Source organism: Pelobates fuscus, chromosome 6, assembly GCF_036172605.1.
Source record: "Pelobates fuscus isolate aPelFus1 chromosome 6, aPelFus1.pri, whole genome shotgun sequence".
In the NCBI taxonomy this organism is placed as follows: Eukaryota; Metazoa; Chordata; class Amphibia; order Anura; family Pelobatidae; genus Pelobates; species Pelobates fuscus.
This window is the reverse complement of record NC_086322.1, coordinates 11,789,804-11,806,335: the sequence shown is the minus strand read 5'-3', so window position 1 is coordinate 11,806,335 and position 16,532 is coordinate 11,789,804. Positions and strand designations below refer to the sequence as shown.

Below are 16,532 nucleotides of genomic sequence, written 5' to 3'. Positions count from 1 at the left end.
CCACACCACTTCAGCTAATTGAAGTGGTCTGTGTGCTATGCCCCAATTGCACTTAGTGTTGCAATGTTAAACTAAGTCTGCCTCCAGTGGCTGTCTACACGCTGAGATAAGGTAAATACATAAAGGATTTGTAACCCTTTCTTCACATTGTTGGGGGGTAAGGGGGAGGCAGAGGGAGCTATAGTGCCAGGAATACAGCTTTGTATTCCTGCCACTTATAGTATCCCTTTAATATCTGTGGGATCTGTGATGTAGAATGTGTTAAAGAACTTTTGGATCGCATAAATATAATATAAAATCCAATAAGAAAATAAAGCAAGAAAATTAAAATGTTAAACATTTAAAACAGCAATCTAAACATTCTCTAAATGCATATTAGTTTATTGCTTAACTGTTTCTTAAATAATCAGAATTAAAGCGGCATTGTCATGCCGAATTCCGTTTTTTTTTTAACCCCCCTCCCGCCTCCACTACATCCAATCGACGCCCTAGTCACCCCCAAATGCCCCTATGCCCCCCACATTACCTATTTTTTATTCTTTATTTTCTGCCCCGATCTATATTCAGGGCGCCGCCATCTTTGTGTGGGTAGGTGAAGTCCCTGTGGGACACGTCATCTACCCACACTAGAAAGACTGTGAGACACACCGCCCCCCAAATACACACACTGCCCCACACACACATACACAGGCCCCGTACACACATACACATACACTGATACACTGATCCCCATACACACACTCGCTATACCGCGAGTAGGGGCATGTCCACTAAACAGTGAGCAGCCTGTGGCTGCTCACTGTAAAAAAAAAAAAGGGTAATAAGGGGGGTGGGGGGGACCTACTGTCCTCCCCCGCCGGCCCCCACCCCTGGACGGCGGGTGGGGGCCATAATGGGAATGAGGGGGGTGGGGTCCTACTGTCCTCCCCCCCGGCCCCCACCCCTGGGCGGCAGGTGGGGGCCATAATAGTAATAAGGGGGGGGGACCTACTGTCCTCCACCCCCGGCCCCCACCCCTGGGCGGCGGGTGGGGGCCATAATAGTAATAAGGGGGGGACCTACTGTCCTCCACCCCCCGGCCCCCACCCTGGGCGGCGGGTGGAGGCCATAAAAGTAATAGGGGGGGGACCTACTGTCCTCCACCCCCCGGCCCCCACCCCTGGGCGGCGGGTGGGGGCCATAAAAGTAATAAGGGGGGGGGATCTACTGTCCTCCCCCCCCGGCCCCCACCCCTGGGCGGCGGGTGGAGGCCATAACGATAATGGGGGGGGACCTACTGTCCTCCCCCCGCCCCCACCCCTGGGCGGCGGGTGGGGGCACTAAGTAAATTCCCCCCCCCATCAAGGTGACTAGGGGTGCCCAAGCCCCTAGTCACCCACCCCCCCACACAAATAAAAATGCCCCTACCTACCCCCCTCACCCTAAAAAATAGTGAGGGGGGAATAAAATTGCTAACCTGTAAAGTAAAATTAAACTTACCATTCGACGTCTTCTTTTTTCTAAAATCTTAATTTTTCAGCCCCAAAAAAGGCCAAATAAAAAAACCATCATAGCCGTCGAACTAAAAATAAAATAAAAAACCCGAGCGCAAAATAAAAAACCTGACGAAAAAGAAAAAACCCAAGCGCAAAAAAAATAATCCATCTTCACCCATGGAGGGCTCCGCGCAGACTGAGCTCCGTAGGGCGGGGCAAGGCTTATAAAGCCTTGCCCCGCCCTGCAATTAGGCTAAGAACACTCTGATTGGTGGGTTTAAGCCAATCAGAGTGCTCTTTGTCATTTTACAAGCGTGGGAAAGTTCTTTGGAATTTTCCCACGCTTGTAAAATGACACAGAGCACTGTGATTGGATGGCTTGAAATCCATCCAATCACAGTGCTCTGTGTCATTTTACAAGCGTGGGAAAATTCCAAAGAACTTTCCCATCCAATCACAGTGCTCTGTGTCATTTTACAAGCGTGGGAAAGTTCTTTGGAATTTTCCCACGCTTGTAAAATGACACAGAGCACTGTGATTGGATGGATTTCAAGCCATCCAATCACAGTGCTCTGTGTCATTTTACAAGCGTGGGAAAATTCCAAAGAACTTTCCCACGCTTGTAAAATGACAAAGAGCACTCTGATTGGCTTAAACCCACCAATCAGAGTGTTCTTAGCCTAATTGCAGGGCGGGGCAAGGCTTTATAAGCCTTGCCCCGCCCTGCGGAGCTCAGTCTGCGCGGTGCCCTCCATGGGTGAAGATGGATTATTTTTTATTTGGCCTTTTTTGGGGCTGAAAAATGAAGATTTTAGAAAAAAGAAGACGTCGAATGGTAAGTTTAATTTTACTTTACAGGTTAGCAATTTTATTCCCCCCTCACTATTTTTTAGGGTGAGGGGGTAGGTAGGGGCATTTTTTATTTGGGTGGGGGGTGGGTGACTAGGGGCTTGGGGACCCCTAGTCACCTTGATGGGGGGGGGGGAATTTACTTAGTGCCCCCACCCGCCGCCCAGGGGTGGGGGCGGGGGGAGGACAGTAGGTCCCCCCCCATTATCGTTATAGCCCCCACCCGCCGCCCAGGGGTGGGGGCCGGGGGAGGGGAGGACAGTAGGTCCCCCCCCCTTATTACTATTATGGCCCCCACCCGCCGCCCAGTGGTGGGGGGCCCGGGGGGAAGGACGGTAGGTCCCCCCCCTTATTACCATGATGGCCCCCACCCGCCGCCCTGGGGTGGGGGCCGGGGGGGGGCAGTAGGTCCCCCCCCCTTATTACTATGATGGCCCCCACCCGCCGCCCAGGGGTGGGGGCCGAGGGGGGAAGACAGTAGGTCCCCCCCCTTCTTATTACCATTATGGCCCCCACCCGCCGACCAGGGGTGGGGGCCGGGGGGGGGGACAGTATTTCCCCCCCCTCATTATCTTTATGGCCCCCACCCACCGCTCAGGGGTGGGGGCGGGGGGGGGGACAATAGGTCTCCCTTATTTTACTTTACGGTTCACCCGTCGTTTAGGGGTGGGGTGCAATATTTTTTTTTTTTTTTTTACAGTGAGCAGCCACAGGCTGCTCACTGCTTACTAGACATGCCCCTACTCGCGGTATAGCGAGTAGGGGCATATTATTTACTAATACCAAGTCATTTTTACTTAGTGTTAGTAAATTTGGCTGAAAGACCAATTCAGATCTTTCAGCCTTTTAGTAGATAGCTCCCTGATACCGTGGTAATTAGGGAGTTATCTACTAAGCGGCTGCAAGATGCAGCCACAGCAATGAATAGGATCGGAGTTTCATTCATTAGAATGAAATTCCGATACGATCAAAGTACCGAATTGCATCCTAACACCAATTGAGAAACAGTGCTCATTCTGTTAGGATGCAATTCGCCAGTTTTGCCGGCGTTCTGTCTAAATGACAGGACGTTCGGCAATACTGACAGGAAGCATTGTGGGAACAGGGAGGAAAGCTAGGGATCATGGGAAAATTGCTCTGACCAGCGGAAATGAAGCACACTTTGCTCCTCCGCTGGTCAGAGCTGGTCAAGCGGAGGAATCCTCCATAAGACAAAGAGTCCCTACTTTGTCTTATGATTTTAAAGAAAACTAAAGAAGACAGGAAGAAAAGAATAACAGATCCCGAGAGAGGGGGAGAAGAGGAAGAGATTGAGGAAAGGTAAGTTCGGCATGACAGTGCCGCTTTAAACTGATACCTTTCCTCTAAGCATTCGGGGCATGTTTGTTCTCTGGGCAGTGGGATGGATCATGAGCCATAGGTAATGCTTTTATAATTCAATGTACTAATAGGTACACAGTGTTTAGTTCATCTGATACAATGTGATGTAATAACCAGCAGATAATTATCTAAACTGGTGTCAGATGTCAGATGTCTGGGTTTAGATAAAAAATAAAATGATACGTTTTACAAGCAGTGAATTATGCAGGGTCCTCCACCTCTCTGTTCCTGTACGTCCAGTTGTCTGGTTACAATGAAATGTCTGTTAGTCCACCCTTTGTACAGCGCTATGGAATCTGATGGCGCTATATAAATAATATAATAATAATAATAATAATAATAATTATGATAATTATTACCAAAAGTGATGTCGTTTCTGACGTTTCATGAAATAACCAAAATATTAGTTACTAATTTATTTTAAATGATTACACGAAAGCATCATTAACCGTGTAATCCATGTAGCAATGCGTTGTTTAATCTTTTTAATTGTTTTTTTTTACAGATATTGGACAATGTAAAATACCCGGATCTAAATTCGGTTATGTACTACCGATGATGATGATAGTACTGGGTATCTTAGGTTTGTCAGGCTTCCTGCTTTGGCGCATTTGTGTTTGTAAGTATTAAATTGTTGGGTTATAAAATATTCACAAAGAAAACATATTTGACATTGAAATGGGAACACTGAAAAATGTGTAACTTAATTAATCTCTTTGCCGTGTTTTGTTATCACAGATCTGAAATCCAGAAAGAAACCAATGAAGAACTTTCTGAATAATCTCGTACACGAACATAATTTATCAAACGATGTTGGAGTCAGTTCTGCTGAGAGTCCCTTCCTACCTACTGAAAGTCCACCAGTGCTCAGTAATACTGGGGATTCCATGGTCAATAATGGAGGAGCACATGAAGTTATCCCTCTTGATGATTTAGGAGAAATAGGACAGAGGTCTGCTGGAGACACCATGGTCAATGTCAGAGGACCACATGAAGTTATCCATCTTGATGGTTTAGGAGAAATAGGACAGAGGTCTGCTGGAGACACCATGGTCAATGTCAGAGGACCACATGAAGTTATCCCTCTTGATTATTTAGGAGAAATAGGACAGAGGTCTGCTGGAGACACCATGGTCAATGAGAGAGGACCACATGAAGTTATCCCTCTTGATGATTTAGGAGAAACAGGACAGAGGTCTGCTGGAGACACCATGGTCAATGTCAGAGGAGCACATGAAGTTATCCCTCTTGATGATTTAGGAGAAATAGGACAGAGGTCTGCTGGAGACACCATGGTCAATGACAGAGGACCACATGAAGTTATCCCTCTTGATGATTTAGGAGAAATAGGACAAAGGTCTGCTGGAGACCCTGTGGCTAATGGATGATATTTACTGAAAAGTTGTAGTGATTTTATTTTCAGGTCTAAAATAGATAGTGATGTTCACTTGCCTTACGTGGTGAGGATCCTTCTTACACTATAATGAAATGGGTATTATAGGAAAGAAGAACATCTTGGTGGAGACAAGATAATACAACATTGCTAACATTATGGGATGAACATGTGAAGATGTTCATTGTTCTCAAGATGAATTTAATCCATGTTAATTAATTAGCGGTGAGGAGGGTAACATAAAGAGCATTTAGTTCATATTTATTGAATCCTTGATGAGATGGGACTGGAAGATAGTTGGTCTAGCTAAGTCTTTCTTGGAGATTCTACATAGAAATCAAATACGATTAGAGTTGAAGGCAAAACCAGATTATTCTAATCTCTTAACATTCAAAGATTAATACGCCTTTAATATAATCACTGGTCATCTCTAGGATCCCTTAAATCCTCCTACAACAAGAGATTTATTAATTATGAAATTATTGATGGCTTTAATGACGCGTACTAAGTGACGTGATTTAGTTTATCAACGTATTATCAAAGTGTATTCGCAGGAACATTACTGCCACATTTTATTAAAGATTTATGGGAAAAGAGAGTGAAGTGAACGAATACCCGTTTCATTAAACTTGCCAGTTTAGGTTGTCACCTATTCAATAAGATGGGCATTAAATATAAAGCATTGATACATTGAATACATCTGATGGCGCTCGGTTCTTAGTTCAGGCCAATCACCTTTGAGGTTTTTATCCTCAGGGAGTGTATATACTTCTCGTATTATTTATTTAATTCTACAAAAAGAGTGAACAGCTATCAGTGAGGAAAATGTCTGACAAAACATCTGATTTATGATGAAAACAAGTGACCTGAAAATAAAATCCTACAACTACAAAACAAAGAATCTATTGATGAACAAGAGGTCCCCAACATGTATAGCAGTGGGTAGGAAGGGATATTTGTAACTCAGAATTCAATGCGGGTTTCAGTACATGTGTTAATCTGATTACGCCAGTTTCTATGTCATCATAGAAGCAGCGTTATGACTGTTTTATTATTTCTATCACTGGGCTGACCTCCATCCAGTGTTAAATCTCTGAATATTGCAATGTGTGTCTATTTAAGCCAGACACCCCTGCTCTGTCTCAGGCTGGGAGAGTAATACCAGTCATATTGCACAATTTACACCAGAAGGTGGCCAGTCTCTTCCAATTAGAGGAAAGTGACATGCACCTAAACCCAATGGAGGAAGCACTAAAAGGAAAAGGCAGTTAATGGAATTAGGAGACGAGGTGCAATGATGTAACATTGGCTCAGGCACTAGAAATATCACATACGTTCTGCTACCCGAAATAAACGAATAGCTCCATTTCCACTCACTCACAATACACAGGGGACCCTAGCTCATCAATAACGGTAATATATAAAATGTAAACCATTTCATGAAATTATTATGTAGCATCTATCAACTGATTTCATTTTAAGATGAATATTTAGCATATTACATATATTCTGTTTTTCATTCCATTTCTTCTTTGTTTATACACGTGTAATAGTTGCCATATCTAAGCATTGTGTGCAGATGATATGACTGGGAAGGAAGCTGAGGGTCATCTCTTGGTGGCCACTTAGGGTCATTCACTAAACGGTGATATTGTAAAAAATTGCAAGTGAATTGAAAACTCAAGTAAAAATAGCTGATCTGTAAAAAGCTATATTGCAGAAATGTATGATTGACCTCAATTCGCAAGTTCACATAAATGAAGTATTTTGCTGTTATATGTTCCTTAGCAATATTACGTAGAATGTTCTAGTAATAAACATTATGGTTTAATGATTTCACTTCAAAAGTGCATAATACTGCTGCTATAATTTATATTGTATGATTTAATTTATTATTGTTAATTATATTATTATACTATTTAAACATTAATAATTTAAATCTAATTTAATCATTCGTAATTTAATAGATTAGCAGTTAATGCTTTTCTCATTCCTTAGCATTCCGTGCATGTTAAAATTATATCCTTCAAACCTCATTGTCTAACAGGGGTTGGAGAATTACTCGATAGACAGAGACAGGTGATCACCTTCGGGGCGGATTGGTAAAACGACCAGGGAAGGATTCTAAAGTCTGAAACACACAGAGAATAGAAAATGAACCTGACTTGTTTTAGAAATGAGTAGTCTCTAAAACATCTTAAAAATGATCTCTACAGAAAGTGCATCCTGTTTAAATTCATAGAAAACATCTAACCATTCCAGAGATGCATTATAGCTCAGTTAGAAATATTAAAAACAAAATATAAAAGGAGCACAGACCCAATTTCTTAATTTACAGAGCTACTCACACCTTTTCTTGGCTCATTACCTTCTCCTCTTTGCCCAGTCTCCTGCAAGTTCCCACTTCCCGAGGAAGGAAAAGCTCGAGGATGGGACTGTTTTTTTGCTGTGTACATTAAACATTAGTTAGTATTATCATGTTATGTGGTGCACAAGTAATCAGTCTTCTGTATGTTTTATAGTCTGTTTAATTATGCTGATTGATTGTGATAGAAATCAAAGCTGGCTAAATACATATAATCAGAATTAGTTTTAGGCTTTGAGGTCTATGAATGACCTCATAAATGTATTGTTTCTGTTAAACACTGTTATATAGTTTTCTTGCATCATCTAAATGTCTCAATAAAGATATCACACAACATTATGGACCTCAGTGTCTTCTTAATATTACACTATTTATCTACCAAACAAAAAATGCTTCACAAACAACCAGAGAGCAATTACAAATGAACTGAATATTGAGGAAGAGTTTGGCATGCTATCAGAACATTCAGATCAGACTTAAGGGTTCAGATGTGGACAGCTTTCATCCAACTATTATAAATTCCTTCGGGGTTGGGTGATAGGCCCATTGACCTCATATTCACTGAAAACACATCTCTTGCTTCTATGACAGAGGCTGAAACTATTCTTATCTCAAAGCCTTACTGAAACCTGGAACTTTTGTAACCCCATCACTGAATCTCACGAATCAATCTAGATCTGAAATTTCTTAACTAAGATCCAAATTAACCTCTATCCTTCACCCCAACAAGAGGACAATGTGTCCACACAGCTGGGGCTAGAGTGCTGCGTCGGCCTAAGCTGAGGAGGAGGTCAGACTATCTTACTCGGTGTAACTGACCATAAGGCACTTGATAGGTGACCTAGTCTTAAACCTTTAAAATACTGAAATACAGATTTTTTGGGAATCCTATTTTTATTTTTAACACTTATCCTCATTTTCAAAGAGAACGTGTAACAACCAATGAAAGACCGCAGAGTAAACAGACATTTCTACCGGGTAACTGTGCACATACATGCAATATTGGCATTGTTTTAATATTTTTAGATTAGCTTTTCAAATGATAGAATCATTTTTGATAAACTTTTTTAATTATATAATATTTAATAACATACTTTAATATTTTGAGGTCAACTCACAGAAACTAAAAACATTAAAAAGGACAATAATTTCTCCAGTCTGCTTCCAGAGACATACAGAGTTCGGTAGTTCCTCCACCAGCTATCCACCAAGAATTGTCCAGTAAGGGGTCACTTAATCTGCCAGAACCTGTGGTAACAAAGCTTTACTGTGCCTGGAGGAGGTTCCACGATGGTGATCACATGCAATATGGAAGTGCAGGTTGTGCAGCAATGTTGCCTTTCAGAAGTGTGTGCATGGGATCTCCCACGATCACAAAATTGTAGTTCAAGCCTTTTTGGAAGACCAAGTGATTTTCCCTTCAATTTTTCCTTAGCAAGTTGCTGCACACATACCTCCCAAGTATCCCTATTTTGGAGGACAGTCCCTATTTTGGGCCTAAATCCATCTGACCCTCTTATCTATTATAATGTTCTCTCTTTCCTAGGAGCATATTGTTGGTGAGTCTGGGTGTATAACAGAGCTCCACAGCAATAATACTCCCAGTAATGTGTCTGAGTGTATAACAGAGCTCCACAGCAATAATACTCCCAGTAATGTGTCTGAATGTATAACAGAGCCCCACAGCAATAATACTCCCAGTAATGCATCTGAGTGTGTAACAGAGCTCCACAGCAATAATACTCCCAGTAATGTTTCTGAGTGTATAACAGAGCTCCACAGCAATACTACTTCCAATAATACCTCTGAGTGTGTAACAGAGCTCCACAGCAATAATACCCCCAGTAACGTGTTTGAGTGTATAACAGAGCTCCACAGCAATAATACTCCCAGTAATGTGTGAGTGTATAACAGAGCTCCACAGCAATAATACTCCCAGTAATGTGTCTGATTGTATAACAGAGCCCCACAGCAATAATACTCCCAGTAATGTGTCTGAGTGTATAACAGAGCTCCACAGCAATAATACTCCCAGTAATGTGTCTGATTGTATAACAGAGCCCCACAGCATTAATACTCCCAGTAATATGTGTCTGAGTGTATAGAAGAGCTCCACAGTAATAATACTCCCAGTAATGTGTCTGATTGTATAACAGAGCTCCCAAACAATAATACTCCCAGTAATGTGTCTGAGTGTATAACAGAGCTCCACAGCAATAATACTCCCAGTAATGTGTCTGAGTGTATAACAGAGCTCCACAGTAATAATACTCCCAGTAATGTGCCTGAGTGTATAACAGAGCTCCACAGCATTAATACTCCCAGTAATGTGTCTGAGTGTATAACAGAGCTCCACAGCAATACTACTCCCAGTAATGTGTCTGATTGTATAACAGAGCTCCACAGCAATAATACTCCCAGTAATGTGTCTGAGTGTATAACAGAGCTCCACAGCATTAATACTCCCAGTAATGTGTCTGAGTGTGTAATAGAGCTCCACAGCAATAATACTCCCAGTAATGTGTCTGAGTGTATAACAGAGCTCCACAGCAATAATACTCCCAGTAATGTGTCTGATTGTATAACAGAGCCCCACAGCATTAATACTCCCAGTAATGTGTCTGAGTGTATAACAGAGCTCCACAGTAATAATACTCCCAGTAATGTGTCTGATTGTATAACAGAGCTCCCAAACAATAATACTCCCAGTAATGTGTCTGAGTGTATAACAGAGCTCCACAGCAATAATACTCCCAGTAATGTGTCTGAGTGTATAACAGAGCTCCACAGCAATAATACTCCCAGTAATGTGTCTGATTGTATAACAGAGCCCCACAGCATTAATACTCCCAGTAATGTGTCTGAGTGTATAACAGAGCTCCACAGTAATAATACTCCCAGTAATGTGTCTGATTGTATAACAGAGCTCCCAAACAATAATACTCCCAGTAATGTGTCTGAGTGTATAACAGAGCTCCACAGCAATAATACTCCCAGTAATGTGTCTGAGTGTATAACAGAGCTCCACAGTAATAATACTCCCAGTAATGTGCCTGAGTGTATAACAGAGCTCCACAGCATTAATACTCCCAGTAATGTGTCTGAGTGTATAACAGAGCTCCACAGCAATACTACTCCCAGTAATGTGTCTGATTGTATAACAGAGCTCCACAGCAATAATACTCCCAGTAATGTGTCTGAGTGTATAACAGAGCTCCACAGCATTAATACTCCCAGTAATGTGTCTGAGTGTGTAATAGAGCTCCACAGCAATAATACTCCCAGTAATGTGTCTGAGTGTATAACAGAGCTCCACAGTAATAATACTCCCAGTAACGTGTCTGATTGTATAACAGAGCTCGCAAACAATAATACTCCCAGTAATGTGTCTGAGTGTATAACAGAGCTCCACAGCAATAATACTCCCAGTAATGTGTCTGAGTGTATAACAGAGCTCCACAGTAATAATACTCCCAGTAATGTGCCTCAGTGTATAACAGAGCTCCACAGCATTAATACTCCCAGTAATGTGTCTGAGTGTATAACAGAGCTCCACAGCAATAATACTCCCAGTAATGTGTCTGATTGTATAACAGAGCTCCACAGCAATAATACTCCCAGTAATGTGTCTGAGTGTATAACAGAGCTCCACAGCATTAATACTCCCAGTAATGTGTCTGAGTGTGTAATAGAGCTCCACAGCAATAATACTCCCAGTAATGTGTCTGAGTGTATAACAGAGCTCCCAAACAATAATACTCCCAGTAATGTGTCTGAGTGTATAACAGAGCTCCACAGCAATAATACTCCCAGTAATGTGTCTGAGTGTATAACAGAGCTCCACAGTAATAATACTCCCAGTAATGTGCCTGAGTGTATAACAGAGCTCCACAGCATTAATACTCCCAGTAATGTGTCTGAGTGTATAACAGAGCTCCACAGCAATAATACTCCCAGTAATGTGTCTGAGTGTATAAAAGAGCCCCACAGCAATAATATTCCCAGTAATGTGTCTGATTGTATAACAGAGCCCCACAGCAATAATACTCCGAGTAATGTGTCTGAGTGTATAACAGAGCTCCGCCGCAATAATACTCCCAGTAATGTGTCTGATTGTATAACAGAGCCCCACAGCATTAATACTCCCAGTAATGTGTCTGAGTGTATAACAGAGCTCCACAGTAATAATACTCCCAGTAATGTGTCTGATTGTATAACAGAGCTCCCAAACAATATTACTCCCAGTAATGTGTCTGAGTGTATAACAGAGCTCCACAGCAATAATACTCCCAGTAATGTGTCTGAGTGTATAACAGAGCTCCACAGTAATAATACTCCCAGTAATGTGCCTGAGTGTATAACAGAGCTCCACAGCATTAATACTCCCAGTAATGTGTCTGAGTGTATAACAGAGCTCCACAGCAATAATACTCCCAGTAATGTGTCTGATTGTATAACAGAGCTCCACAGCAATAATACTCCCAGTAATGTGTCTGAGTATATAACAGAGCTCCACAGCATTAATACTCCCAGTAATGTGTCTGAGTGTGTAATAGAGCTCCACAGCAATAATACTCCCAGTAATGTGTCTGAGTGTATAACAGAGCTCCACAGCAATAATACTCCCAGTAATGTGTCTGAGTGTATAACAGAGCTCCACAGCAATAATACCCCCAGTAATGTGTCTGAGTGTATAACAGAGCTCCACAGCATTAATACTCCCAGTAATGTGTCTGAGTGTATAACAAAGCTCCGCAGCATTAATACTCCCAGTAATGTGTCTGAGTGTATAACAGAGCTCCACAGCAATAATACTCCCAGTAATATGTCTGAGTGTATAACAGAGCTCCACAGCAATTATACTCCCAGTAATGTGTCTGAGTGTGTAATAGAGCTCCACAGCAATAATACTCCCAGTAATGTGTCTGAGTGTATAACAAAGCTCCGCAGCATTAATACTCCCAGTAATGTGTCTGAGTGTATAACAGAGCTCCACAGCAATAATACTCCCAATAATTTGTGAGTGTATAACAGAGCTCCACAGTAATAATACTCCCAGTAATGTGTCTGAGTGTATAACAGAGCCCCACAGTAATACTACTCCCAGTAATGTGTCTTTAAAGGGACACTATAGTCACCTAAATATCTTTATCTTAATGAAGCAGTTTTAGTGTATAGGTCATGCTTCTCAGGTTTCACTGCTCAATTCACTGTCATTTAGGAGTTAAATCACTTTGTTTCTGTTTATGCAGCCCTAGCCACACCTCCCCTGGCTATGATTGACAATAGTTTGGCTACTTACATTGAGGTGATGCCAGGGCACTATTGGCACCATAACGAATACTTCTCTACACTGCTCGAGATCTCCTGTGCTTACTGGTCTGGCACCATAACCTGTGCTGGCCGAACTGGCACCATCACCTATACTTCTCTACAACCAGTGGAGATCTCCTGTGCTTACTACACTGGCACCATAACCTATACTTCTCTACACTGCTCGAGATCACCTGTGCTTACCGAACTGGCACCATAACATATACTTATCTACACTAATGGAGATCTCCTGTGCTTACTACACTGGCACCATAACCTATACTTCTCTACACTGCTCGAGATCACCTGTGCTTACCGAACTGGCACCATAACATATACTTCTCTACACTAATAGAGATATCCTGTGCTTTCCGAATTGGCACCATAACCTATACTTCTCTACACTGCTCGAGATCTCATGTGCTCACCGAACTGGCACCATAACCTATACTTCTCTACACTGCTGGAGATCTTCTGTGCTGACCGAACTGGCACCATAACCTATACTTCTCTACACTAATAGAGATATCCTGTGCTGACTGAACTGGCACCATAACCTATACTTCTCTACACTGCTGGAGATCTTCTGTGCTGACCGAACTGGCACCATAACCTATACTTCTCTACACTGATAGTGATATCCTGTGCTTTCCGAATTGGCACCATAACCTATACTTCTCTACACTGCTGGAGATCTTCTGTGCTGACCGAACTGGCACCATAACCTATACTTCTCTACACTGATAGAGATATCCTGTGCTTACTGAACTGGCACCATAACCTATACTTCTCTACACTGCTGGAGATCTTCTGTGCTGACTGAACTGGCACCATAACCTATACTTCTCTACACTAATAGAGATATCCTGTGCTTACCGAACTGGCACCATAACCTATACTTCTCTACACTGCTGGAGATCTTCTGTGCTGACCGAACTGGCACCATAACCTATACTTCTCTACACTGATAGAGATATCCTGTGCTTACTGAACTGGCACCATAACCTATACTTCTCTACACTGCTGGAGATCTTCTGTGCTGACTGAACTGGCACCATAACCTATACTTCTCTACACTAATAGAGATATCCTGTGCTTACCGAACTGGCACCATAACCTATACTTCTCTACACTAATAGAGATATCCTGTGCTGACTGAACTGGCACCATAACCTATACTTCTCTACACTGCTCGAGATCTCATGTGCTCACCGAACTGGCACCATAACCTATACTTCTCTACACTACTTGAGATCTCTTGTGCTTATCGAACTGGCACCATAACCTATTCTTCTCTACACTGCTCGAGATCGCCTGTGCTTAACGAACTGGCACCATAACCGATACTTCTCTATGTCCTGGAAGGTAAGTAAAGCTAGTTTTACACTTTAATTATAGTAACTCCCCCACAGTGAGGTCCTGGATGGTAAGTAAAGCTAGTTTGCACTTACATTAGGTAAGGTCCTGGAAGGTAAGTAAAGCTAGTTTTACACTTACATTATAGTAACTCCCCCACAGTGAGGTCCTGGAAGGTAAGTAAAGCTAGTTTTACACTTTAATTATAGTAACTCCCCCACAGTGAGGTCCTGGAAGGTAAGTAAAGATAGTTTTACACTAACATTATAGTAACTCCTCCACATCAAGGTCCTGGAAGGTGAGTAAAGCTAGTTTTACACTTATATTACAGTTAGGTTAAAAAAAAGAGGTTAATCATGTTATGTTTTGCCTCACTGAGGTGTACCCTAGTCCAAGATTGGGACCAGTGTTCTGGAGAGCTAGATCACCTGCTTTGTGTTCTGGGATTACTCCTTATCTGACTTAGTGCTTGTGGCATTCCCAAAAAGCTGGCATGACATGGAGAAACGCTAATGGGAGAATGATTTAACCATAGAGACGAGTATTAAGTAGGCAATCAAATGGAGTGGAATACGTGTTAAAACATGCAGTATACCTACTTATCTTACGTTAGGTACTATCAGGTCTCTGGATAGTCCGCAGTGGTTGCCATTCTATTTAGGTTATGTTAGTGATTTAATAAGCAGGAAAACCCAACAGTTTGTAGAATGTCTTTCTATGACGTTGCGCTCACTCCCTTGATGTGACTTGTTGTAACTCTCTGAGTAGCGAATTCTTCAATCTTGAATTAACCACCAACTCTGTACCTTATGTCTTATGTATTGACTGCTTGCGCCATGTGAAGTTTGTAAACAGATTCATTACCAGTTGGGTACAGCTTTGTTGTAGAACAAACTTTTATACCATCGTTTGACATATTGATAATATTGATAACATAAGTAGATAGAATCTGCTTAGAAAGGTGCAACTTAAGACAATTGTGGGAAGCAGAAAGCACAATAGATTAAGAGCCAGTGTATTGTAGAATGAGCACAGTATACATAACGGGCCGCCTGGCCCTTGTAGAAACCGTTTCACAGCCAAAAACGATTTATAGGGGGAGTAAACACACACATATAGGTATTGGTCGTGTGGCCTGTACTAATAAATGGCTATTCATGCCTATTTCTGTCTGCTTCCATTATTGTTAGAAATAAGATCACCGTGCTACGGTAAGTAGAGGAAATCTCTGATAACATTTGTTACAGTTTCATTTCTGTTAGAACTAATTTGGAATAGAATCCACCCTGGAAGCTACAAATTTCAGGAACACCGATACTTTCACCAATTTTATCAGAAACCCCCTCCCCCGTGGAGATAGACAGGCAGTAACCATGGCAACAAACCAGGGCATTGATCCAATTCCAATTACAGGTGTAGCACATTAAGTTACTTTACAGCTGACAGTTCTTACAGGTAGACAAGGCCAGGCAAGAATACAGAGCAGGGGAAAGAATGAAATCCTGCATAGACAACATACAAAATAATAATAATCTTTCAATGTAGGGTACTAACTGCTTGATCCAAGGATAAATCTGACTGCCATTCTGGGGTCAAGAGGGAATTTTTTTCCTAGCTTGTTGCAAAATTGTGCTTCAAACTGGGTTTTTTTGCCTTCTTTTGGATCAACGGCAAAAAAACAAATGTGAGGAAGGCTGAACTTGATGGACGCAAGACTCTTTTCAGCTATGTAACTATGTAACTACTGTATATACTCGTGTATAAGTGGATCTCATGTATAAGTCGAGGGCAGTTTTGTGACCAACAATTGTGAAATATGCTATGCCTCGTGGATAAGTCGAGGGTAAAACTTGGGGCTATGAAATTCTGTGATTTGTAGAATTATATACACACTCATACAAACACACTCTGCATTATACCCATACACACTCATACATACACTCATACACTCATACACACCCATACACACTCATCTGCATTCTACACACACACTTATACAAACACACACACACACTCTGCATTATATATGCACACACTCTGTGTGTATATAATGCAGTGTGTGTGTGTGTTTGTATGAGTGTGTGTAGAATGCAGATTGTTTGTATGAGTGTGTGTATATAATGCAGAGTGTGTATATAATGCAGTGTGTGTGTGTGTGTGTGTGTGTGTGAACTGGGTGGGAGGAGAGCATTTTTATTATAATTTTTTTATTTTAATATTTTACGTTTTTTATTTTATTTTAATATTTTACGTTTTTTATTTTAATATTTTTTCATTGTATTTTTTTTATTATTTAATTTAATTTTCGTCCCCCCCCCCTGCTTGTTAGCTTGCCAGGGAGGGGGGCTCTCACTCCCTGGTGGTCCAGTGTATGGGCTGTGTAGGAGGGGGGGCTGACAGT

At 41.8% G+C, this 16,532-nt stretch overlaps 1 protein-coding gene across 2 annotated transcripts in view; it reads left to right on the top strand.

Annotated features, from left to right (window-relative positions):
* The window catches only part of LOC134615275 (uncharacterized), a 43,002-nt gene extending 37,733 nt beyond the window's left edge, over positions 1-5,269 (top strand). For both annotated transcript variants that reach the window (XM_063459764.1, XM_063459762.1), the window contains exons 4-5: positions 4,210-4,323; positions 4,443-5,269. In XM_063459764.1, the coding sequence (XP_063315834.1) occupies positions 4,210-4,323; positions 4,443-5,092 (764 nt within the window). In that variant the 3' untranslated portion in view covers positions 5,093-5,269. The remainder of the gene's footprint in view (positions 1-4,209; positions 4,324-4,442) is intronic.
* Positions 5,270-16,532: the final 11,263 nt, after the last annotated feature.